General features: G+C 46.2%; 1 protein-coding gene across 1 annotated transcript in view; it reads left to right on the top strand.

The window, feature by feature from the left end:
• The window catches only part of LOC124795117 (peptidoglycan-recognition protein SC1a/b-like), an 80,731-nt gene that overhangs the window by 47,805 nt on the left and 6,927 nt on the right, over positions 1 to 25,999 (top strand). Inside the window, exons 2-3 of the mRNA XM_047258973.1 lie at positions 1,799 to 1,909; positions 22,027 to 22,250. Of these exons, the coding sequence (XP_047114929.1) occupies positions 1,799 to 1,909; positions 22,027 to 22,250 (335 nt within the window). The remainder of the gene's footprint in view (positions 1 to 1,798; positions 1,910 to 22,026; positions 22,251 to 25,999) is intronic.

Raw genomic sequence — 25,999 nt, forward strand, 5'->3', positions numbered from 1 at the left:
GTGAGAAATTAAATACTTACAGTAATAGAGGAATGGTAAAAGGCAGATTGATAACGTCTGCATCCGTTTACAGAGCTACAGCTGAATATAAGGCACAACAGATTTTAGGATTTAATTACGCAAATTAAAATCGTGGATTCTTTTGGATGACGTTACAGCACATCACACACTACTAACATACTCCAAGGACTCCATTTTTAAATTACTTCCGACTGGTTCGGAATATTTATTGCATCAGATTTGGTGAAACAATTTTCAAAAACTATGTTCAATAACTCTCCTTTTCGTTTCGATTACCTCTGGTATCACGCAATGAATGTAAGGAGTTTTTCCACTAATATACCTCACGTACGCTCTGATCTTCTTTGTATATTCTATTAGATTTTGGGACAGCTTTTCACTGTGGACATCACTTAAAGCGTCTCGCAGTAAAGTCCACACTAAATTAGCAGATTCTGTGAACCGGTGCCAAACTAAGAAATTTTGCTTTCTTTGAGATACTTTCTGTCTGCGCCGGCTTTCTTTGAGATACTTTCTGTCTGCGCCGGCCGCTGTGACCGAGCGGTTCTAGGCGCTTCAGTCTGGTACCGCGCGACCACTACGGTCGCAGGTTCGAATCCTGCCTCGGGAATGGATGTGTGTGATGTCCTTAGTTAGGTTTAAGTAGTTCTAAGTCCTAGAGGACTGATGACCTCAGATGTTGAAGTCCCATAGTGCTCAGAGCCATTTGAACCATTTTTTGAACTTTCTGTCTGGTTTTGCAACAGTGATCCGACCTGTTTTGCAGAACGTGGGGGATAATACTTCAAAATCTCTGAGTCTACTCGACTTTGCTTCCGCTAACCCTGCAGCTGCATTCCGTGTGCAGTGGACTCATTTGTTTTGCAGAACGCAACACGTCTCGGCACGACGAATCAATCCAGGAATTCGCAGCAACGCTGTCTCTTAAACGTCTAAGCCTCTGGTTTAGACCCTAGATTTGGCTCTGTACCAACGGTCCACAGACGATCAGATGCTGCAGATGAGAAGCACCGCCTTCACCTTACAAGACCAGCACTCTTTAGCAACCTAGATAGAAAAGTACTCTTCTGATCCGAAGTGACACATATGTCTGGCAGTATGGTAGAGTCCGCACAGGATGCAGTGGCCGATGTACGGTGCCCAATTTTCGCCAAAACAGTGGGTGAGTTCATTCGTTTGTTTGGAAGGACAGGCCGACATTGTTTGCCCTCAGTCATCTCGAGGCAGGGAAAATCCCTGACCCCGCCGGGAATCGAACCTGGGATCCCGTGCTCGGGAAGCGAGAACGCTACCGCGAGACCACTAGCAGCGGACGGGTAATATATAGACTAGTAAAAATAAAAATTATTATTATCGTTTGTGTGCAATCCAAATAGACTACCGAGCGAGGTGGCGCAGTGATTAGACACTGGACTCGCATTCGGGAGGACGACGGTTCAATCCCGCGTCCGGCCATCCTGATTTAGGTTTTCCGTGATTTCCCTAAATCGCTCCAGGCAAATGCCGGGATGGTTCCTTTCAAAGAGCACGGCCGACTTCCTTCCCCGTCCTTCCCTAATCCGATGAGACCGATGACCTCCCTGTCTGGTCTCCTTCCCCAAAACAACCAACCAACCAACCAAATAGACTACAATGGATATCAGCAGATATATCAACGGATCAGCACCTTTTATACTGAAAACATACCTATACGTTAGGACCAGCTACTACAGAGAATAGTATCCCAGTGCAGTTAACAGAAAAGAACTGATCACTTTTTTTCCATGACCTTGTGCAGGTCTTCGACGTCGACGACCTGTGTGGGTGGCGGCGGTGATGCTGGCTGCCTCCGTCATCATCATCCTGGTCATCCTGGCAGGAGTGTTGTACTTCGCAGACTTCTCTTCAAGTAAGTTCCTAAGACAGACAGAATGGTAAGTTAAAATACTTCGAGTTTTTAGTTCACTCTGCACTAATGACATAATGTTCCTCTTTGGGACCAAAGGTGTCTGATACTTGAACTACAGCTGATTGCCTTTGCCAGAGTGAATGCTAACATCACTACACATGCATTACATTGCACATCACTATATCTTCATTGACGCCATACCCAAAGATCGATACATTTCATTTCAATGCATTTAATTCATGCCACATACAGTCCGCCCCGATAGCTGAGTGGTCAGCGTGACGGATTGGCGTCCTATGGGCCGGGGCTCGATTCCCGGCTGGCTCGGAGATTTTCCCCGCTCCAGGACTGGGTGTTGTGTTGTCTTCATCATCATTTCATCCCCATCCGGAGCCCAGGTCGGCTAATGTGGCGTCGAATGTAATAAGACCTGCACCAAGGCGGCCGGACCTGTCCCGTAAGGGGCTTCCCGGCCAATGACGCCAAACGCTAATTTTCATTTCCATGCCATATACAGGGTGATAATTACTGAACTACATAAAAAAATCGTAAATTAGCTACAAACCATGACGTGCACACACTTTGTTCAATATATAAACGTCACTAAAGCTCCCGGATGAAATTTTCGCTCTGCAGCGGAGTGTGCACTGATATGAAACTTCTTGGCAGATTCAGACTGTGTGCCGGACAGAGACTCGAACTCGGGACGTTTGCCTATCGTGGGCGAATGTTCTACCATCTGAGCTACCCAAGTACGACTACGCCCCCTCTTCACAGCTTCCCGAGTTCTAGTCTCGGTCCGGCACACAGTTTTAATCTGCCAGAAAGTTTCATGTCACTAAAGATTTTCGGATTTAGGTTATGACAAGTTCGATATACCTGTCGTCATTGGCGATGATGTGGTGCAGACGAATAGCGAAGTTCTGCACGACCTGCTGAAGTGTCGGAACATCGATGCTGTCGATGACCTCCTCAATGGCTGTTTTCAGCTTAGCAATGGTTTTGGCGTTGTTACTGTACACCATGTCTTTAATATAGCCCCACGAATAGTAGTCGCATGTGTTCAGATCTGGAGAATATGGTGGCCAGTCGAGGCCCACGCCGGTGGCCTCTGAATACTCCAGAGCTAGAAGGCGGTCCTCAGACTTCTCCTCCAGGGCATCAAACACTCTGGCTTCGATGGGGTCGAACTCAGTTTTGCATGAACCACATATTGTCGAAGTCAAGGTCACGTTTGATAGTGGGGATGAAATCATCTTCCAAAACCTTCACGTACCGTTCTGTAGTTACCATGCTATGACGGAATATCGGACCAGTTGTTCCGTGGCTGGACATTGCACACCAAACAGTCAGCCGTTGAGGCTGAAGAGATTCTCAGTCCCCAAAATGCGCCAGTTCTGCTTATTGACGAACACATCCAAATGAAAATTAGCTTCATCGCTAAACCATCATGCCCCTTGACCAACTGTACAGTTTGAGCGTCCTTACGCAAACCGTTATGACGATTTTATTTCATGTAGTTCAATAATTGTCACCCTGTACTTTGCTTGAAACAGAATAAGAGAGTCCACGCCCGACACGGTTCCCCTAGTGGTGTTTCTACCACATACCCCCTGAGTTTATGTTTGCTTCAATCACGTTCTTTAATATGAACTTGAAAAGTGTAGCACACAGGGAGTTCAACAGATAAAAATGGAGGACAAGATGCTATTGTAAGTTTAGTACGTAAGCCCAGATATTTCTGAAATATGAAGCTGTACTGTATAATCCGATTAGAGTCATGATTCATTTCTTGACTAGATAGGAAATATAACATCTCTATCAGTGCAGGGAATGATAATTGACTCTCAACACAAACAAATGTAAAGTATTGCAAATATATGACAGGAACACTCTTTATTGTATGATTAGTACCTGGCTTCGCTCAGGGAGTTGATATGATTTGTGTAGTAGTTGGAATAAAAAGATAAACTTTAAAGTATAAGAGGAAATTTTTTTATTGAAAACATATTCTAAGCATTTTACAATACTTGCTAAAGTATAAGAGGTAAAAACTTTTTGTTGAAACCATTTTCTAACTATGTACAACACTTTTTTTTACAAAGAACACTTTTTTCATTTTGTTACCCAGAGATAATATGTACAAATTTTTCGAATATCCTATTCGAGAGCAACCTACGTATAGTTGACCGTGAGAGAAGCAGAAGTCTTTGAGATTGATGCCCCAATATTTTAAAATTTGTCCTTGCGCTTTGTTAATTGTAAAACTGTAGACTAATCTAATTTGATATTGCAGTCTTTTAAATTGGAGTGGCAGTTCAGAAGAGATCAGTTGTATTCTGGAGATAAATAGCATGTGTCCTTTGTACTTTCCAGTAATAAGTCCGACTTCGGTGATGTTATTCGATAGCTGTTTGACAATCATCCTTGTTCCATTACATAGTTTTTGTGAGTTGATATTTCTGAGTAGTATGTGATCGGAGATCCAATTGTAAGTCGAAGGCACTGTAATGTCACTTCTAGCACTTGCAAAGAGCTGTAGAGAAGTTCACACTTGCCTCAAAGTTTACCATCGTGTCGACTGATTTGTATATTTTCTCTTCACCGGGAATTTTGTTTTGAATATTAAAGTTGATATCATCGACAGTATTATTTTAGTTGCCTAAATTACCCTTTAAAATAGCCAGTCCGAGCTGTTATAGTTGTGAACAATGTGTGGATAAATTTGGTCGATGAATTCGTTTCCAGTAGAAATCACTGTTGAGTTTAATAAGGCCCGTCGTCTGGTCAGTAGGATATGTACCTTTGCCTATTTGTAAAAGTTGGTGAGCAAAATGTACTGTTGTTTCGCCTTTCGATAGTCCAAGTCCCATATTTTTTTTTAGTCGCAGTATTTGTATGTGGGGCCGGAGATGTGATTTTTTAAAGCATGCATTGATCACATCTGCTGGTGCTTGACTTTGGGAGTAACGGGAAGTGTTTGTCGAAAATCTCCTTGGAAGTATGAGTAAAGTTCCTCCCATCAATTCAGTTTTCTCGTAAGTCTTGTAACGTTCTGTCCATGGCTTCGGGTGATTTTTTATGTGACATTGCGCATTCGTCCCAGAAGATAATTTTAGCTTGCCTTAGAAGTTCATCTCGTCCAGAAGTTCTTGAGATTTTACATGCCGGGAATTGTTCGTCGGCTACATTCAACGGTATTTGTAGGGCAGAATGGGCACTTCGTCCCCCCTTCCATAAGTGTGGCTGCAATGCCGGATGATGCCAATACAAGTGCGATGTGTTGTTTAGCACTTCTTTCCACCAGCAGTAGCTTTATTAAAAACGTTTTCCCGGTGCCGCCTCGTGCGTCCAAGTAAATAATTCCGCCAGTGTTGTTGTCGATCAGGTTCATGATAACGGGGTGAATTTCCTTTTGATTGTTATTGAGGAGTGGTTTGTTGTGAGCAATGTATTGAAGTAGTTCGTTGAAGCTGTAGCCTTTTCCTTTGTGATTTCAAAATTTAGCAGACTGATAGCATTTTTTCGTTGTGCTTGCATCCCAATTTGAACTAAGGTCTGGTTGTTTGTTGCTAAACATTTATCTTATAGACGAATGACTGTTTCATTGGAGATGTCGCCTTTGAATTCGATGGCCAGTTCAGGATAAGTTTGCCGGATTTGTTACAGTATGTCACCACTCATACTTTCTTTGAAGGAGCCCATAGCTGTTTTGGATTCGACCGGTTACGTGTTGTTCAGCAGAGACTGTGAGTGAGGCTTCTTTAGTGTTCCCAGTGGTTGTTGTTTTCCAGTATATCGAGCTCCTCTATTTTTTCTGTACACTGGTTTACTTTGGTTAATTGTATGTTATGAAAAAGTGAGATTAATTATTATTACTATACTGGAACTGGCTTCTTATTAAATGAACAGTTTTGTTTCTGTAACTCAATAGAATACACAACATATCTATCTCTGCTAGAACTATCGTAAAAATGTTCTGAAATTATTTCTGTTATAAAATAATAATGAAGTTACCTTACGCAATGCTTAAAGAACCTCAAACCTTGCAGTGGATTTTTCGCCAACATTAATTATTAATCAGTGACACGGCTAACACTAGAGCTCGAGACTATCCTTATTAACCAGAAAATGATTTTTCTATAACTTTTACCAACCCATAATTTTCGTTTAGCAAGACTTCCTTTTGAAACATGAAAGTATTTTAACTTTGACACTGTTAAAGTTTACAATATTAGCAGCCCGCGTCCGCCTGTTGAAACACAACGTAAAATCTGCTGCTTTGTACTCCGATCTCGAATTGCTGTAAGAAATAATTTTAAGTTCACTTTTTACCTGACCGCTTATTACGCTATGATTGTCCTTATTATCGGAAGACTATTGGCAGAAAATCGACGCCCTCCTGCAAGATCCTGCCTATAAAAGACTAAGGAAGAACCCCACCACAACAGTGTCCCGCAAGACCGTTGAGATGCTCAACAACTCGGGACTAGGGAAGGATATCATCAGGAAGCTGTACCCGAGGGCATCGGCACCACCACGTCTCTACGGCCACCCAGGTCCACAAAGAAGGTGTCCCATTACGACCTATTATAAACACTATTAACTCGCAGACATATGGTATTGCTAAGCATTTATCACAGATGCTAAAACCCTTGGTGGGTTCCGGTCCACACCATGTGCAAAACTCGGGTGAGTTTGTGAAAGTACTACAGGGAATGCGGCAGGAAAATGAAGACGTACTAGTCAGCTTCGACGTGACATCCTTATTCACACGAGTACCAATAGAAGACTCCATGGCTTTACTCGAAGAACACTTTGAGGAGGATATCATCAAGCTCTTTCGCCATGTTCTAACCACCACCTATTTCAAGTGTGGTGGGAAGTTGTATGAACAGATAGATGGTGTAGCTATGGGCTCCCCCCTAGCACCAGGCATAGCCGACCTATACGTGGAGCACTTCGAAAAGCTAGCACTGGACACTGCTAAACACAAGCCAAAAGCCTTCTACAGATACGTTGACGATACCTTTGTAGTTTGGCCACATGGCAGGGACAAGCTGCTAGAGTCCCATCAACACCTCAACAGCATACATGGAAATATTAAATTTACTATGGAGATAGAAGAGAACAGAAGCTTACCCTTTCTGGATATCCTGATCACAAGAAACATGGACGGCACGCTGGGACACGCAGTGTATAGAAAGAAAACACACACGGACCTCTATCTTAACGCCAATAGCTGCCACGACCCTGCGCAACGCAATGCTGTATTCAACACTTTAGTGCACAGGGCCAGGTCCATCTGCAATAAGGAAAGTTTGCCAGGAGAATTGCAACACTTACAGGCCACCTTCAAGAAAAGTGGATACAGTGAGACACAAATAAGGAGAGCTCTGAAGACCGACCACAAGAAGAGAGACCAAATGAAGACGAAGCAATGGGCTGTGCGTTCTTGCCATACGCGGGTCCTCCGACGTCCAAGATCGCGAGAATTCTCAAGAAACAAAGTGAAGACCGTTTTCCGCGCAGCAGGAAAAATCAAAGACCTTCTCGGCTCAACCAAGGATCCACTAGGTCTGACGGCACCAGGTGTGTACAAGATCGGATGCGAATGTGGGATGCAATATATAGGACAGACGCAGCGTTGCATCTCACAGCACCGCAGTGAACACATTAGGCATGTACGCTTGGGTCAGACCAACAAATCTGCTCTGGCGGAAATAGTATTGACGAGAAGCACACCTTCGATTTCGAGGACACAAAGAAAATATGCAGTACAAACGGATTTTTGGACTCAGTAATCAAAGAGTCCATAGGAATAGTTACACGACAACCTAGTCAACCGCGACAGTGGCTACCATCTCAGCACAGCCTGGGAGCCTGCAATCAGGAAAATCAGAGAAGAACGTTCCGTTCCACCAAGGGCCGCGGACGGAGCAGACAGAGACGAACGCCAAGACTCGAACCCCGCGCAAGCGTTCCCCCCCCCCCCCCCCCCCCCCCCACCAGTCTGCACCTCCACCGGCCGATCCAGGCGCATTGGGCGATTTCGCGGGCGCGTGATTGGCCGGCCGCGGGAAGCGGAGAGCGGTCCAGCAGAGATATAAGCCCGCGACCGACGATATCCCGACACTTCGCCTGAAGATGATGGAGACACATTCCATCGAAACGTTGCTACGAGACGACGATGCTACTCGGCTGACAACACGTGAAGACTTCATATACGACACACAACATTTTTAGCGCAACGCAATCTGACTTTCAAAAATCCGTACAAAAGAATGGCCCTGACTAGCAATAACCTATACCTTTCATGAATCACTTACCTCACAAAAATCTTCGTTACTCGAACTACTGTAATACAGCGAGCGCCAATACTGCCAGCTAAATAAAAGATTCTAACTACTGAAGGCACTAACTACTGATAGACATAGGTAGCAAATGAAAGATTTTGATAGATAACAAACAATGTATTTACCTTAATAATGATCAAAAGTCATAATATATATATCAGTTCATGATATCCAGTATTACAAATTTACTGTTTCTGGCGGACACACGACCAGATCGTCCGCTCTCAAAATTCTGCCATCTCTCTCTCCCCACATCCACCACTGTTGGCGGCTCACCTCCAACTGCGCAACGCCACGTGCTGTTCGCATCCAACTGCCAAACACTACAATAGCGAATATTCCAGCAATGCCAACCAGCCACAGACTGCACACAGCACAGCCAGTGATTTTCATATAGAGCGCTACGTGACGTTACTAACATAAAAACCTAAACAGCCTACTTACACCGGTAACAAATCTAGCAACCCACCTCTGAATTTCTTCGATGTCTTCCTTTAATCCGACATGAAAAGGGTCCCAAACACTGGAGCAGTACTAAAGAATGTATCTCATAAATGTTGTATATGTGGTCTCCATTACAGATGACCCACACTTTTCCAAAACTATTCCAATAAACCATTCGCCTTTCCTACTACAATCGTTACATACTCGTTCCATTTCACACCGCTTTGGAGCTTCACATCTAGATATTCAACCGACGGAACTGTGTCAAGCAGCACGTTACTAATAATGTATTTCAGCATTACAGGATTGTTTCTCCAACTCATCTGCACTTAGAGCTAACTGACATTAATCACACCAATTGGAAATTTTGTCGAACTCTTTTTGTATCCTCCTACAATCACACCGCAATATTGTCAACAAACGGCCACATATTGCTGCTCACCCTGTCCGTCAGATCATTTGTGTACATAGAGAATTACAGCGGTCCTGTCACACTTCCCTGGGGCACTCCCTCGTGTCTGGTAAGCACTCGCCGACGCGTACAACGTACTCGGTTCTATTACTTAAGAAGTCTTTGTGTCATTCACCTGTCTGGGAACCTACTTCATAAGCTCGAATTTTCGTTAACAGGTTACAATGGGGCAACGTGCCAAACGATTGTCGGAATCTAGAAATCTGCATTCCACCCATATGTAGCGTACATGCACCAGAACTAGTGGCTTATGTTGCTATGTTGTCCATGATATTTGTGTTCCTGTGTGTGTGTGGGGGGGGGGGGGGGGGGGGGGTTCGTCACCTCTCACTGATTCGTTCGTTCGCCATTCACAACACTGCATACTTTTCACAAGCTCTCTATTAAATTATCCTCACAATAGATGCCAACCAGATATACCCGGATTAGAACCTTGCACTAAAGCAATTTACAGGATTTACATTTATCACTAGATATCTAGTAAATGGATAATAATTAATTCGTGGTTGTTCTCAGAGACAACGACTGTCTAGTGTAGTTTATTTGTTCGGAAGGCAACAGATTGGTAGTTAGTTAGCAAGGCGAACGAATTTAATTTCAAAACATGGTTGAGGTGATAGTAACGTAACCCTGGTCAAGATTAGGTCGAATGGTGACAGTTTTGTTTGCTGCGTGCGAAGCGAGTAATGCCACCGAGTGAGAAATAAGACTTTTACCCATGATCGAAAGGAAATCATCCCATCGTTACGTTATTGGTACTGAAAATCAAGTGCTATTCTGCCGATTCGCTTCATCTCTCACATGCCATACAGGTGATATTGCTCTAAACGACACATGCAGTATTACAACAGGCTGCTTGAAGTCAACTCCAGTCGAATGACTCTACCACCGTACAGGAATTGCACGACCTCCTGTTCGAAGAGAAATATCAGCAAACAGAGAAAGAACGAAACTGGAGCAGGAGAAAACGCATTCCATGAATGGGCAACAACCCTACCCACAACGACTAAGGTCAAGGAAAAGTTTCCTCAGAACTAACAACCAGAGATGAGGAAGGCAGGCTGCAATCATGGAGGGCAGAGACATCCCACTCTCCTGATTGGAAAAGGTTTCCAGAATCTTTCCCCGCTGGTCACGATGAGAATTGGCCAATCTGAAAGTCCTTGAATAGGCTGAGGTCGGATACACTGAAGAAAACAAAACCCAATGTGATTGGGAGGAAGTATAGACTGTTCAACATATGCTTCAGTGTCGACTGTGTCCATCCTCCTGCATAGAAGATGACCTCCACCCGGCAACAGAAAATGCACTGGAACTGATCATATTTTGGTCAAAAATTACATAAATTGTGCTGATCAGTCAATAATTGTATAAATTGTGTTTTATATATGTTTCTGACACGAGAATAATAATAACAATCTCTCGCATCACTCTTTATCAATATAATATATAGACTTTTGATGGAGGAGTGGTCCATTTTCTGGGATAAGACCTGATCGCTCACCTGAAGCAACAACCTTCGTGTGGACATATGTCCTATTGCGAATAATTTCCGAGGTAGAACATATTTATAGTGCATTTATTTTTGGCCTGGTGGTGCGCAAGTATGTTACCCACCCAACGTATTTGACGTTTTATTTTAGCCAAACCTATCTCGTTCATTTCACCCTCTTTGCTCGGGATGTCTTTCTGCCATCAAATCCAATGAAAACACAGTCGTCCTTTGTGTTTTGTGAGTGAAGTAGTGCAAGGGATAGAGAATGTATCAGAGAGAAGCATCGATTCGTTGTGTTTGTACAAGTGCTACGTATTGTGCCCCTCATGAAGATTATACAAGTATGGTGTATGTTTACGTCTCCTGCGATCGTAGTACTCCTATTGTTATCGATGAATACCGAGGGCGCTTTCCGACATCTCGAATTCCTGATCGTAGAGAGTTTACCAGAGCTTTCAGCATATTGCGTGGAATAGGTAGAGCCTGGTAATTACGCCCAATTTGGCGCCAGCAATTGCTGTTGAATGGTAGGACAGGACTTCGAGTAATTTAAAAAATCATTCACCATTAAAAGGAACAACACTTTTATTTCAAACTCAGGGTTGACAATAACCATTTCGAACTTTAAAAAAGTTGAAATTGTTTTTACTGTCCGGGAAACCAGTGAATGGACTCCAATTTTAGCAGTATATAATTATATGAGCTATCTTTTAATCGTCCAAATGAACAATAGATGGTCTCAAATGTATAACTGGAAACCTCATAAAACAATAATTGCGCCGAAGGTGAAGCTGCAGTAAAATAAATCCATAGTATTACACAATCAAAATATTAATCCCAGGAGAAAATCGCGCTGTAAGGTTCAAACAACTGAAAGAACCACAGAAACAGTCGTAAAATTACAAGAGTTTTAAAATCAGAAAAACATTGAACTTCTCCTTGGTCGTGACAACAGGACAACCAAAAAATACTAATTTGCGGAATATGCGCAACTCAAACTGCCTCAAATGGTGTTGACCCTTTAATACATTTGTTGTCAGTTCCCTAACGTCAAGGTGCTGGTCTAAACTGGCCGGTAGCACTGAATACAATGGGTTAGAGGATTCCGTCAAAACTGCAACAGAATTGGATATTTATTTTTGTTGAACTGTTAACCACTTCACATTTGAAGAAACATATCGATTATGAGGGACGGATACATTTCTCTTGTTGACAGATTTAATTTTGCTTTTTTTGTTAAAATACGGTATAAACTGCACAAACTTACCTTGCAGTACCTACTGCGACAGAATCGTGAGACAGCCTGCCTTATTAAAATGAAACAGGGGTGATCAATAGTTTATGGAAAACCTCATTGTGTCGGTTTGCTGTAAAATAAGATAAGAAATTTCACGTTTAGTTTGATACTAGCAAATTCTCTTTTCAGTAGTTGTATAAGACTGTTAAAAATATAACAGTATTGGATTGAAAAAAATAAAATACAAAGCCATAGGTTCCGCCATATCGCCGTAGATAAGAAAGTTCCCTGTGTTAACGACATAGCAAAATACTCTTCTCTTTGCATACTAAGTCTTGTCAAAATCTCGTATCAATATCTCGAACGGTTTAGCAGATATGAAGTACGTTATGAATATTTCAATCCAGTGCGCGTGCGGTCGGAAGTGATCGTGCTACATAAATTCCATTTTTCGAGATTGCAGACAGATAGACCTCCTCCCACGTCTAAAGAAAAATTCAATATCGTACCTAAATTGCGTTTGCTGCAACATATGGTGTATTATGCACCAAACGCAAAACCATAGCGACCCATATTTTTCATTGCAAACTTTTTCTAATTCCGCGCAGCGTCGTACTTATATGCTAATATCACGTTAAATTCTGGGCACTTCATCATGAAGCTGACATATAAAGCAATAGGTAACGCGAAAATAATTTCTTTTGGCGATTAGTTTATGTGCAATCGTGTGAGAAAGACTATAGACGTAACGGTGCGCGCGCAACGTTTTATCCCTAATGGCACAGGTGCACCTCGGAGGTTGTGTGTTGTCGTTAGCGCGTTAGCGTAAGTTGGATTAAGTTTTGTTAAGTAGTGCGTAAGCTTATGGCCCGATGGCCTCAGCTGTTTGGTCCCATAAGACCTTACCACATAGCACCTTGACTAGCAGGCTAACCAGCGTTCTCTGTGTGCATCCTTACGCCGTCGGCACACGGACCGTGCATTCGAACGTTGAGCGTGCCGAGTTTGTGACGTCATAGCGTGGAATAGCACGCTCGGGAGTCTTTCCGAACGTGCAGAGCAATATCTGGCATGTCAGATATTCTGAGCGTGCGTCTGAGCGTTGTCCAATGAGATGGCACAACGCCACCTACGTCACACGCACGCCGTCTCCCTTCAGTACAGAGTTGTGAGGCGCCATATTGGCATTCATTTCAAACCTATACGTATATATGCCGTTTCTGAGCACCAGCAAATTGAGAATCACTGGAAAACCCGTTGTTAACTGCGTGATTCGTTCCAATAAAATAATAAGAAACATCATATTCGTGTCAAAAGAATTATTGTAACTGGCGTATTATGAGAGTAGGCTATTTGAAGGCAGCGACACACTGATGATCCACCCAAAACGCATTGTTCTTGGTACAATTTGTTATAATTAAATTTCAATTAGTAACATATCTACGATTAGGGTTTTCAGCAAGGGGTAATAAAATATGCACATAAGGGGTGTGAACTTTCATTTAACGTAATCCAGTTGGCCTTTGGCTGTGCTGCGGTGAGGACGCGCTGTTTGTGTTCCTGCCGCGGAGCGAGCGCTTGTGTTGTTTACATCGTACTCGGCCGTTTCGCGCGTGCCGTACTCAGCATATAGATCACCATGGCGCACCAATACAGAAAATCGACGCTCAAATTTACGTTCCGCAACGAATTTGCACGGCCCAAAGCACTCGAAGTCGAACGATTTCTACGAGAAGAAGTTAAAATCCCGGCGACCGACATTCTCGGCATTCACTTGTCCATTGTGAGTAGTATCGTATATGTCAAGATCATCAACGACGCTACATGTGAACGGATCCTTCAGGACACGAAACAGGGCCTCCGTTTCTGCCATGCTGATGGCAATGTGGGGACTGTACACGTCGATTATTCTGGCATGGGGCTTCGCACGATCAGAATTTTCGAACTTCCTTTCGAATTACCGGCGGAGGACGTCGTGGCAGCGCTGCGCCCCTACGGCACCGTCCATGATCATATTGCGGAAAAATGGACGCAATTCCAGACATATCCTGTGCTAAATGGAGTTCGCCAGGTCCGAATAGAACTTAAAAGACATGTACCTTCATATCTGAATATCGGTGGCTGCCGTGCCATCGTCATCTACGATGGGCAACCAAAGACCTGCTCTGGTTGTGGGAAGGAGGGACACCTTAGATCAGAATGTCTCCAACGTCGAATCACGCAACTGCCGCCGGCTGACGCAGACCCGCCATCGCAGCCGACGCTGCTTCCCGTGACTTATGCAGCAGCCCTCACGACAGCTACCACTTCACCACGACGGCCGACATCCACTGTTGGGTCGCGGCTCCATCCTCCAATACAGGGCGATGACGACACACCCGTTCCACAAGCTACGGATTCAATTCCGATGCCGCCGCCTCCGTCGACGGATAACAACATACATGACGATAGCATGGCCGTAGACTCGCTTATTGTGCCTACAGCTGCCTTTGTGCCGGAACGTCGGAAATCTTTGCCGTCGTCTGACACAGAAGGACACACCAGGAAGCAACGCTCCCCGAAGCGACGGAAGCGGAGGCGTAGAGCAACTTCTGAACGGGATGCGACGCAGCCTCCAGAGGACGAAGACTCCACCTTCAATGACGACGCTACCACAGCGGACAAACCACATATACCTACAGTGGCCACATCGGATGCCGATATGCAGGACAGATGCTGCCCACCACCTTCTGGAGTGCAAGCACCCATGCCGAGTCCTGAGGATGCTAGGGAAGCCGATCTTGCTTTGAGTTCCCCGACGTGGGCGGATGACCACGACGACGACGGAACCATGCAAGTTACGCCAACAGGGCCCACGCCATTAGCGCCGGCTCTCTAGAACGGACGGCAGGTGAGGTTTGTGGGGATGCGGAGGTGTCAATAGTCAGAAGTGCCATAGGCAATTCCAGTCTTAATGGATAACTTAACTCCTGCGGTTCGGCAACAAGCTTATCGTCTCGCCACGCTTTACCTCAACACGATACGAACGGCAGTGAAGATCCAGTTGCTGCGTGAGATGCTTCGTTCTTCGGATGTTGATACTGCCCTGTTGCAAGAAGTGTATATAGCGGCCCTCCCCGTTTTCTACGGTTATGTGACATATGTGTCACCGGCGGACCGGAATGGCAGCGGTACGGCAATACTAGTGCGCGACGGAATTGCCATCGAAGAAGTGACTTACCTTCCGTCAGGAAGGGGGCTGGCGATCACAGCACTGGGCACACGCATCATTAACATTTACGCTCCATCAGGAACTGACCAACGCCGCGAACGATCGCTGTTCTACTCGGAGGATATCGCCCCCCTCTTTATCAGCCGCTACGATCAATATATCTTCGGCGGCGACTTTAACTGTGTGCTCCACCCCAAAGACCAAGTCCCACATTTCTCGACTTGTCAAGAACTTCGGCTCCTGGTTCGATATCTGCTTCTCACCGACACGTGAGAGACAGTGCACGGTGACCGTCCCGGGCTGACATATCTTACTAGTCACTCAGCCAGTCGCCTAGACCGCATTTATGTCTCACGAGCTCTAGCGCCGGGAGTATTGGACGCCGAACGTTGGCCGCTTGCCTTCTCCGATCATAGCGCTTTCATATGCACACTCACTCTACAACAGCAGCTGATATGGCGCAGCCGAGGACCCTGGAAGCTGAATGTGGCACATCTTCAAGACCCGGAATGCCGTCGAATTATCGCCAACACATGGCTGGATTGCGAACGTCGTCTTCCCCGATATCCTTCGACTCTAGCATGGTGGGTGGACTGTGCAAAACCAGCGTTTCGGCGTGTGCTAACTCAATTCGGTAAAGATATCGCAGCTTGGCATCGTCATACATTGGACTTTTATTACACGATGCTTCGCGAACTCGACAGCCAGCCACCATCTCCAAACCGACAAATGGAAAGCCGCCGAATTAAAGGTCAAATATTGTCTCTTACGAGGAAACGTTTGGAGGGGGTCGTCGTGCGATCGCGACGTCAAGACCGAGCGGAAGGAGAAAACCCGTCTATGCATCACATCGTGCTCGACAGCCGCCGACGCCGACAGCAGCTGATCACGGACCTCGTATCGCCAGGAGGTAGGGTCGTACTGACTCAGGCCGCGGTTACAGACGCCTTTGCAGATCACTATCGCGGTTTTACGACGAGGTGAATACAGAGGAAGAGGAAGCGGACGATCACGATATACTGCAGCACGTGTCGCACACCCTCGACAATGCAGCAGCGGCGACGCTGTTAGGTGGAATTACACGGGACGACATCGAGGACGCGCTTAACAAGGGAGAACTCAACAAATCTCCCGGGCCAGACGGACTGCCGCTCGAGTTTTATCGGACTTTCCGCGATCTAATGATGTCCCGATGGATCAGCGTGTACCAAGAACTGATGACCCCCCGGTTCCCACGTGCCACCTGCATTCGTGGAAGGTCTCCTTATACCGATACACAAGCCTTCCAGAGGTCGGACGGTCGAGGACTACAGGCCCATTACAATGCTCAACTCGGACTATAAAATCTTCGCCCGACTACTCGCCACCCTCATAAAGAAGGTTCTGCCCCTACTCCTGCCAATGGAGCAAACGACACAGGGCGGAGTGACCAACATGCAAACGGCAACCAGCGAATGCAGGGATTTAATAGCCATCGCCACATGCTGTCGCCTTCGAGCTGCTCTGATCTCCATTGATTTCGACCACGCCTTCGACAGAGTTCACCACAAGTTCCTTCTGTCCGTTATGGCCCGCATGGGCTTCCCGCCTGACTTTCTCGACATCTTTCAGCACCTTTTCCGTGGAGGTGCATCCCGTGTACTGGTGAATGGACGGATTGCGGGTCCCTTTCCGATCCGACGGTCAGTTCGCCAAGGATGCCCACTCTCCATGATCCTTTACGCGATCGCACTCGAACCACTTGTCGGAGGGTTGAAAAACAGGCTCTCGGGAATGTCATTGAGGGATCACACCTTTCACTGCAGGATATATGCTGATGGCCTTCTATTACTTGTCCGATCTGGTGACGAGGTACGATCGGTGATACAATGGATCAATCGCTATGGATTGGCAGCGGGAAGCCTCATGAATGTGGCCAAGTCGGCAGCGATGCCGATTGGGAGAGGTATACAGGAGGACGCTTTAGCCCCACTCCCACCAGTTAACAAGATCCGGTTCTTGGGCATTTACACAGGATGTGCGCCGCACGGCTGCCATGAACTATGCACGATTACTACAGGCCATACGCACAGAAGTTCGCCGGAACTTACTTCGACGGATGGACCTCCTACAGCGTGTGGAATACCTCAACCTTCACGTGGCGACTAAGATGATCCACATGGCCCAGGTCCTACCGATATCGACAGCGATGGCACACAGATTGCAAGCAGCATTTGGATATTACCTTACCGCCGGACACCTGTTCAAAGTCCGCTACGAAACACTCACCCTCCCTCCGCGTGATGGCGGACTGGGACTTATAAATGTACGAGCAAGAGCTACAGCGTTATACTTGTGCACAATGACGAAATTGTGGACCCGCAAAGATGCTTCCCTTACGGGACGTCTGTTAGAGGAATTGCTGCCGGCGTCTCTTCTGCCACCTGTCACGGTTGCGCACATTACACCTTCACTCTCGCACCTCTCGGCATTTATTCTTGAGTATAGTTACGTGCACCCAGACCTTCCCAACACTCGCACTCCCAAGGCGAGAGACGTTTACAGGCTGCTGCTAAGGTCCATACCTCGGCATGTGATTGAGAGGAAGAGCCCTACGGCCCTATGGCCGGCAGTGTGGAGAGCGGTCCAGAAGCCGTTCCTCCCCACGCGGGTACGAGCCGCGTGGTACCAGGTGGTGAACGGGAAGGTTGTAACACGACAAAGGCTGCACGCTATTGGGATGACGGATTCCCCCCTTTGCCCACGTTGCCACCTCGTGGGTACTGACGAACACCGCTTAACATGTGGATCGGCGTTAGATGTATGGCTGCTAGTGCCGAAGATCCTCGCCTGCTACCTACGTATTGAGCCACGGCTCCTCCTTTGTCCAGAGGATACTTATTTCACACCTGCGAAGACTCACGCTCTCACATGGTTTAAAGGCATGTCCATATGCTACCTCTTTCGAGATAATGAGAAGATGGTGCTTGATTACTGGCAATTTCTCCAGGACAGTCATAGCACACTTGAGTGTACACCCCGATACCGACATCTATTTGCGAACTATTTGCGCAGTGTCTTCGACAACCCCCCTCACAGTTGGGGAGTACCGGGCAGAGGATGACCGCCGACATGGGGCTCCACACGCCGCGAAATGTTGTACCAATTTGGAACATGGAATCTGTACGCAGAGGGGCCATGCACATGGAATGGCGTGCGGGATTTGGTTACATTTTTCTTTCTTTATTCTCTATCATCACACTATTAGTTTCAAATTCTTTTTCATAGTTTAGAAGGAACTCTTGTTCTGTTGTTGCTACGGCTGTAATTTTCTAATTTTGTTTGTCGTAACTGAAAGACGCCTTTTGTCCCTGTATATATCTTTCGCGCGCCCGATAAGTAAACAGTGTGGTTTACGAACTATAAACAGCCCTCAACTGCCGCTGGAGTGCGTTGCGATCGCGTATACCACGTTGGGGCCCACGTACCGTATGCACAAGTCGCATCGTTCCTGAGCGTTCAGCAGCACGTTGAGCTTAGCACGCTCAACGTTAACGTTCGACGGCACGGCCCGTGTGACGACGGCTAGGCGCGTGTAGCTGCGGCGGACAGCGCAGCGTGTCTGCACGCGGGCTGCCGACTTCCTTTCTGCTCCCACACTCACATGCGGGAAACATATACCCATGTCACCCACAGCGTGGCCACAGTCTTTACACTGACTTCACATCGCCATACAACTTGAATTTTGTCAGTGGCTGAAAGACAATTGTAATTTGCTTTCATTTTATTATTCACTGTCGATGTCACGCTTACACGGAATGGAATCATCACCCGTAATAACCATCGGTGGTCGCGGAAAAATCGGCAAAACTCCACGTGCTACAGAACTTGTCAATTTCCAAGTTTCTTCAATGTCAATAAACTTCGCCAAAAGCCGTACGCTTTGAGATATTTTATTTTATTACCTCAAAGTATAGGGCTATTGAAAAGTACTTACCAACCGATGTTCCCTGGCCATGATGGAGCAACAGAGATTGAGTTTCTAAGTTGTTTTTTTGCTAAATGTTGGGTGGTACAGCCGGCCGGAGTGGCCGAGCGGTTCTAGGCGCTACAGTCTGGATCCGCGCGACCGCTACGGTCGCAGGTTCAAATCCTGCCTCGGGCATGGATGTGTGTGATGTCCTTAGGTTAGTTAGGTTTAAGTAGTTCTAAGTTCTAGGGGACTGATGACCTCAGAAGTTGTCCCATAGTGCTCAGAGCCATTTGAACCATTTTTTTTAGGTGGTGCATGATCTGTAAGATGTTCATAGGTCCATTCATTTCAGACGAGCGAACGACTGGGCAGAATTACTTGCATTTTGCTGAAAATTTGTTTGTTGACCACATTGGTTCAAATGGCTCTAAGCACCAAGGGACTTAAGGAACATCTGATGTCATCAGTCCCCTAGACTTCTACCTAACTAACCTAAGGACATCACACAGATCCATGCCCGAGGTAGTATTCGAACCTGCGACCGTACCAGCAGCGCGGTTCCGGACTGAGGCGCCTAGAACCGCTCGGCCACAGCGGCCTGGCTGACCACGTTGAGGACGTCTCATTGCAATGTACTGCCAGCATAACGGAGACCGTCAACATTTTACCAGACGTGTGAGGGAAGATCTCAACCACACTTATCCTGATCGCTGGCTTGGTCGAGATAGTCACCAAGCTCGCCAGACCTTATGTCGTTAGACTTTTGTCTAAGGGGTTGATTCATCTGGTGTGTACAAACGGAAGGTGAACACTCGAGATGAACTGCTTGGTGGCATCGCGGACGCTGCTGCCCTCATTAGGGTACCGGTAGAAGCACTCAGACAAGCTGCACAACCGGCTTTCGCAAGAGTGGACAAATGCAGTGAAGCTGACGGTGGGATATTGGAATATTTATTGTGGACCGTACAACAGCTGCAACGTGACGTATACGATAATGCTTAGAGGTCAATGTCTTAACAATATTCTTCAATTGATGCTTTGTAAAAGGCATGTTGTGCTGTTTACTAACTGTTGTACATGTGTGCATGTGTAAACCTGGCAGTGTATAGAATGATACAAAAAATAAACAACAATGTACTGGGTGATCAAAAAGTAAGTATAAATTTGAAAACTTAATAAACCACGGAATAATGTAGATAGAGAGGTAAAAATTGACACACATGCTTGGAATGACATGGGGTTTTATTAAAACAAAGAAAAGTTCACAAAATGTCCGACAGATGGCGCTGGACAGGAAAACGCCAGTGACTGCGCAAGACAATCGTGTATAAAAGGAGCTGTAATGAGAGAGAGAATCAGATGGGCCAGCAGTCGCAGCATGTTGACGTTACCTGAAAAGGCGTTTTTAGTGAAGCTGTATTATAGAAAGGGGAATGTGCTAGTTCAGCGTTACGATGCTATCGCCATAGGAAGGGGATTCGAACGGATAAAGGTCCGTTGACAAATGCAGATGTGGCGAGAATGATTTCGAAGTTCGAAGCCACGGGTTGTTTAGACGATAGACCCCGTAGTGACGGACCGAGCACCAGGCGTAATGCTGCTGAGACAGTTCAGGATGAAATGGAGACTGTAGCGGGTTCGACTATGCGCGGGGAAGTCAGCGCTCGTGCAGTCGCACGTCGCACCGGCATTCCATGCACTACTGTTTGGTTGGCATTGAGGCTTACCCTCCGATGCTATCCGTACAAAATTCATCGGCATCATGAACTGTTACCTGGCGATTTAGTGAAGTGGAGGGCATTTGCGGTGTGGGCGTTTCAAAAGATGGCGGAAGATGACGATTGGTTGATTAACGTGTTGTGGACCGACAAAGCTCATTTCACGCTCCGAGGGGGTGTGAACGCCCACAACTACAGAATTTGGGCTACCGAAAATCCTAGAACTGTCGTGGAAACTCCATTGCACGGCGAGAAAGTCACGGTATGGGTTGGATTTACCACATCTATCGTTATCGGGCCTTTTTTCTTCGAGGAAATGCGCGATTCTGGTTTTGTAACTGCTACCGTGACGGGTGAGAGGTACGCCGATATGTTACAGAATCGCATCATCCCCAGCCTGGCTGATAAACACCTGCTGGCACGTACGATGTTTATGCAGGATGGCCATCCACCCCTTATTGCTAGACGCGTGAAAGATCTCTTGCGCGCGTCGTTTGGTGATGATCGTGTGCTCAGTCGCCACTTTCGTCATGCTTGGCCTCCCAGATCCCAAGACCTCAGTCCGTGCGATTATTGGCTTTGGGGTTACCTGAAGTCGCAAGTGCATCGTAATCGACCGACATCTCTAGGGACGCTGAAAGACAACATCCGACGCCAGTGCCTCACCATAACTCTGGACATGCTTTACAGTGCTGTTCACAACATTATTCGTCGACTACAGCTATTGATGAGGAATGATGGTGGACATATGGAGCATTTCCTGTAAAGAACATCATCTTTGCTTTGCTAATTGTTATGCTAATTATTGCTATTCTGATCGGATGAAGCGCCATCTGTCGGACATTTTTTGAACTTTTGTATTTTTTTTGATTCTAATAAAACCCCATGTCTTTCCAAGCGTATGTGTCAATTTGTACCTCTCTATCTACATTATTACGTGATTTATTCAGTTTTCAAATTTATACTGACTTTTTGATGAGCCGGTACATTAAATGTGTTCTATCTGGGAAACCATTCGAAACAGTGCATATATCCATATGAAACTTTTTGCTTCAAATGATCGTTTCTGTCACATCCCTGAAAACTGGCTGTTGCTCCTGGTACACCTTGTATATTTCAAGGCAAGCGAGTGGTTGCTCCCTGTTGGTTACCGCCTGCTTTGCTACTGCTGAGATCATATTGTATTTTGGTCTGGTAGCTGTGTGTGGAAAGTGATGTCCCGCTGTTGCCAGGTGCAGTTTACGGACCCGACGACGCGGTGGAGGTCTCGGAGGACGTGTCACAGACCAAGTACAGCTCGGAGCGGCACATCGTGCCGCACTCGTCCTGGAGCCTGCGGCCGCAGCGACAGGGACTGCAGCTGGCGCATCCGACGCCGTACGTGGTGGTGAAGCACACGGCGGGTGGGCGCTGCTTCGGTCTCTCCGATTGTACACCGGTGCTGCAAGCCATACAGGTGTGTTTGCTTAATTTCCGCCAGTTTTCAAGCTTCCTGCATCAATAATACGACACCGGGCCACACCAGGCCCGCGACTTTTACCCACTCTACATTAATAAGCCATACTGCTACTCTCGTACACTATGTGATCAAAAGTATCCGGACACCTGGCTGAAAATGAATTACAAGTTAGTGGCGCTCTCCATCGGTAATGCTGGAATTCAAAATGGTGTGGCCCACCCTTAGCCTTGATGGCAGCTTCCAATCTCGCAGCCAAACGTTCAATCAGGTGCTGGAAGGTTTCTTGGGGAATGGTAGCCCATTCTTCACGGAGTGCTGCACTCAGGACAGGTATCGATGTCGGTCGGTGAAGTCGGCGCTCCAAAACATCACAAAGGTGTTCTATAGGATTCAGGTCAGGACTCTGTGAGGGCCAATCCATTACAGGGATGTTATTGTCATGTAACCACTCCGCCACAGGCCGTGCGTTATTAACAAATGCTCGATCGTGTTGAAAGATGCAATCGCCATCCCCGAATTGCTCTTCAACAGTGGAAAGCAAGAAGGTGTTTAAAACATCAATGTAGGCCTGTACTGTGGCAGCGCCACGCAAAACTACAAGGGGTGCAAGCCCGCTCCATGAAAAACGCGACCACACCATAACACCACCGCCTCCGAATTTTACTTTTGGCACTACACGCGCTGGCAGTTGACGTTCACCGGGCATTCGCCATACCCACACGCTGGTATCGGATCGCTACATTGTGTGCCGTCACTCCACACAACGTTTTTCCATTGTTCAATTGTCCAACGTTTACGCCCCTTATACCAAGCGAGGTGTCCTTTGGTATGTACCGGCGTGATGTGTGGCTTATGAGCAGCCGCTAGACCATGAAATCCAAGTTTTCTCACCTCCCGCCTGTCATAGTACTTGCAGAGGATCCTGATGCAGTTTGGAATTCCTGTGTGATGGTCTGGATAGATGTCTGCCTATTACAAATTACGACCCTCTTCAACTGTCGGCGGTCTCTGTCAGTCCACAGATGAGGTCGGCCTGTATGCTTTTGTACGTTTTCCTTCACGTTTCCACTTCACTATCACATCGTATAGAATGGACCTAGGGATTGTTTAGGAGTGTGGAAATCTCGCATACAAGCGTATGACACAAGCTGACCACGTTCGAAGTCCGTGAGTTCCGCGGAGCGCCCCATTCTGCCCTGTTACGATGTCTAATGACTACTGAGGTCGCTGATACGGAGTACCTGGCAGTAGGTGGCAGCAAAATGCACCTAATATGAAAAACGTATTTTTTTTGGGGTGTCCGGATACTTTTGATCACATAGTGTATCAGTATTAAACCAATGAGTACTATTACGTATTTATTAGAAAACAGAAAAAGATAAATTAATATCTCAAGTACCCTGTTTTTACACTAGGATGCCGGAAAAGTGTCTAGAGAAAATAAAGTACACTCTAAGACTAAAAACAGAAGAAAGAAAAAAGAAAAAGAAACGACACTCCACGAAGGAATTATCTGAAAGGGATGGAAACCGACAGATCTGATGTACATTTACAGACAAACAAATGATTAAAATTCAGAAAAATTGGGTGATGTATTCAAGAGAAAGAACTTCACAAAATGAACAAGTCAATAAGGCGTTGGTCCACCTCTGGCCCTTACGCAAGCAGTTATTCCCCTTGGTATTGATTAATCGAGGTATTGGATACTCTCCTGAAGAATATCGTGCCAAATTCTGTCCAGTTGACGCTTTAGATCGCCAAATTCTCAAGATGGTTTGAGGGCCCTGCCCATAATGCTAAAAAGGTGCTCTAGCCGTGCGCAGGCGGGCGTTACCTTGCTGAAATGTAAGCCCTGGATGGCTTGTAATGAAGGGCAACAAAACAGGTCGTAGAATATCGTCGACGTACTGCTGTGCTCTAAGGATGCCGCTGATGACGACCAAAGGGGTTATGCTATAAAAAGACCATCGCTCCTGGTTGTCTGGCCGTATGATGGGTGACAGTTAAGTTGGTATCCCAACGCTGTCCAAGGCATCTCCAGACACGTCTGTGCTAATCTTCGGGACTCAGTTCGATGCGGGACTCATCACTGAAGACAATTATACTCCATTCAATGAGATTCCAGGCCGAATACGTGTCTGGAAGCGCTCCGGACAGCGGAGTGGTACCAACCTGTCGCCCACCATCCAGCCCGACAACCAGTAGTGATGGTCTACGTGACATTTGTTTTCATAGCAGGACCCCTTTGGTTGTCATCCGCGACACCCTTACAGCACAGCAGTACGTCGACGATATTCTACGTCCCGGCCTGTTGCCCTCCATGGCGAGCCATCCTGGGTTTACATTTCAGCAACATAATACCCGCCCGCACACGGCAAGAGTTTCTACTGCTTCCCTTCGTGCTTGCCAAACCCGACCTTGGCCAGCACGGTCGCCTGATCGCTCCCCAACCGAGAACGCTTGGAGCATTATGGGTAGGGCCATCCATGCATCTCGGGAATTTGAAGGTCTAAACCGCTAACTGGACAGAATTTGGCCCGATATCTCTCAGGAAGACATCCAACAACTCTGTGAATCCGTGCCGAGGCAAATAACTGCTTACATAAGAGCCAGAGGTTGACCAACGTGGTGTTGACGTGTTCGTTTCTGTGAAGCACTTCCTCTGAATAAATCATCCAATTTTTCTTAAATTGTAATCATTTGTTCGTCTGTATATGTACATCATATCAACCGATTTCTGTCACATTCGGATAAATCCTTCGTTGTGCATCGCTTTTCTTTTCTTTCTTTGTTTTTGTCTTAGTGGCTCAAATGCCACTGAGCACTATGGGACTTAACTGCTGAAGTCATCAGTCCCCTAGAACTTAGAACTACTTAAACCTAACTAACCTAAGGACATCACACACATCCATGCCCGAGGCAGGATTCGAACTTGCGACCGTAGCGGTCGCGCGGTTCCGGCTGTAGCGCCCAAAGCCGCTCGGCTACTCCGGCCGGCTTGTCTTAGTATATTACAATAACGAGCTTCGATTGCAAGCACTTTTATTCAGGAGATATATTATTTAAGTAAAAGTTAAAATTTAAACTTTCAAATAATACGAGTATGTTCATCCCACCGTTGCTCAGTTTTGTTTTCAGTGAATAATTCTGTATCATTGTTTTTCTTGTCAGTTTTTGATGCGTCGCCGTAGCCGACACTATGCAACCAAACGTACTCTTCTCACGCTATTCACCAAAATGAAACTGTTAGTCAGTCAATAGAACGAGTTATAACGACAATGAAAACTCTCGCACGTATTTATCGTTCTCTAACGCGCAGAGCACTGTTCTGCATACATACAGGGTGTACAAAATAAAACTGTCCCGAAAAAATGTTTTCAGTAATAACGACACGGGACTGACCTTTGCTAATGAACATCACAGAAAATGCTGGAAATGACTACCGTTGACGTCAGTCCAGCGCTGTGCTCGATTTATCAGTGAGAGACACACGTAGCATCTTTGCTAGAGGGAAGGCAGCAATGGCGTTTTCGATCTTCTGCAGTAGCTCTTCTAGTGTGTGAAGATTATTTAAGTAGACCTGACCATTCTATCTGCTCCACAGGTAAAACTCACATGGAAAGACATCAAGCGATTGAGGCGGCCAGGAGATTGCACCTCCGCTCCTAACTGCCTTCAACTCACCACACAGCCCCAGCACAAGTTACGAGCTTGTTAAGGTGGTGTGAGGTGTTGCTCCGTACGAA

Source organism: Schistocerca piceifrons, chromosome 4 (assembly GCF_021461385.2).
Source record: "Schistocerca piceifrons isolate TAMUIC-IGC-003096 chromosome 4, iqSchPice1.1, whole genome shotgun sequence".
In the NCBI taxonomy this organism is placed as follows: domain Eukaryota; kingdom Metazoa; phylum Arthropoda; class Insecta; order Orthoptera; family Acrididae; genus Schistocerca; species Schistocerca piceifrons.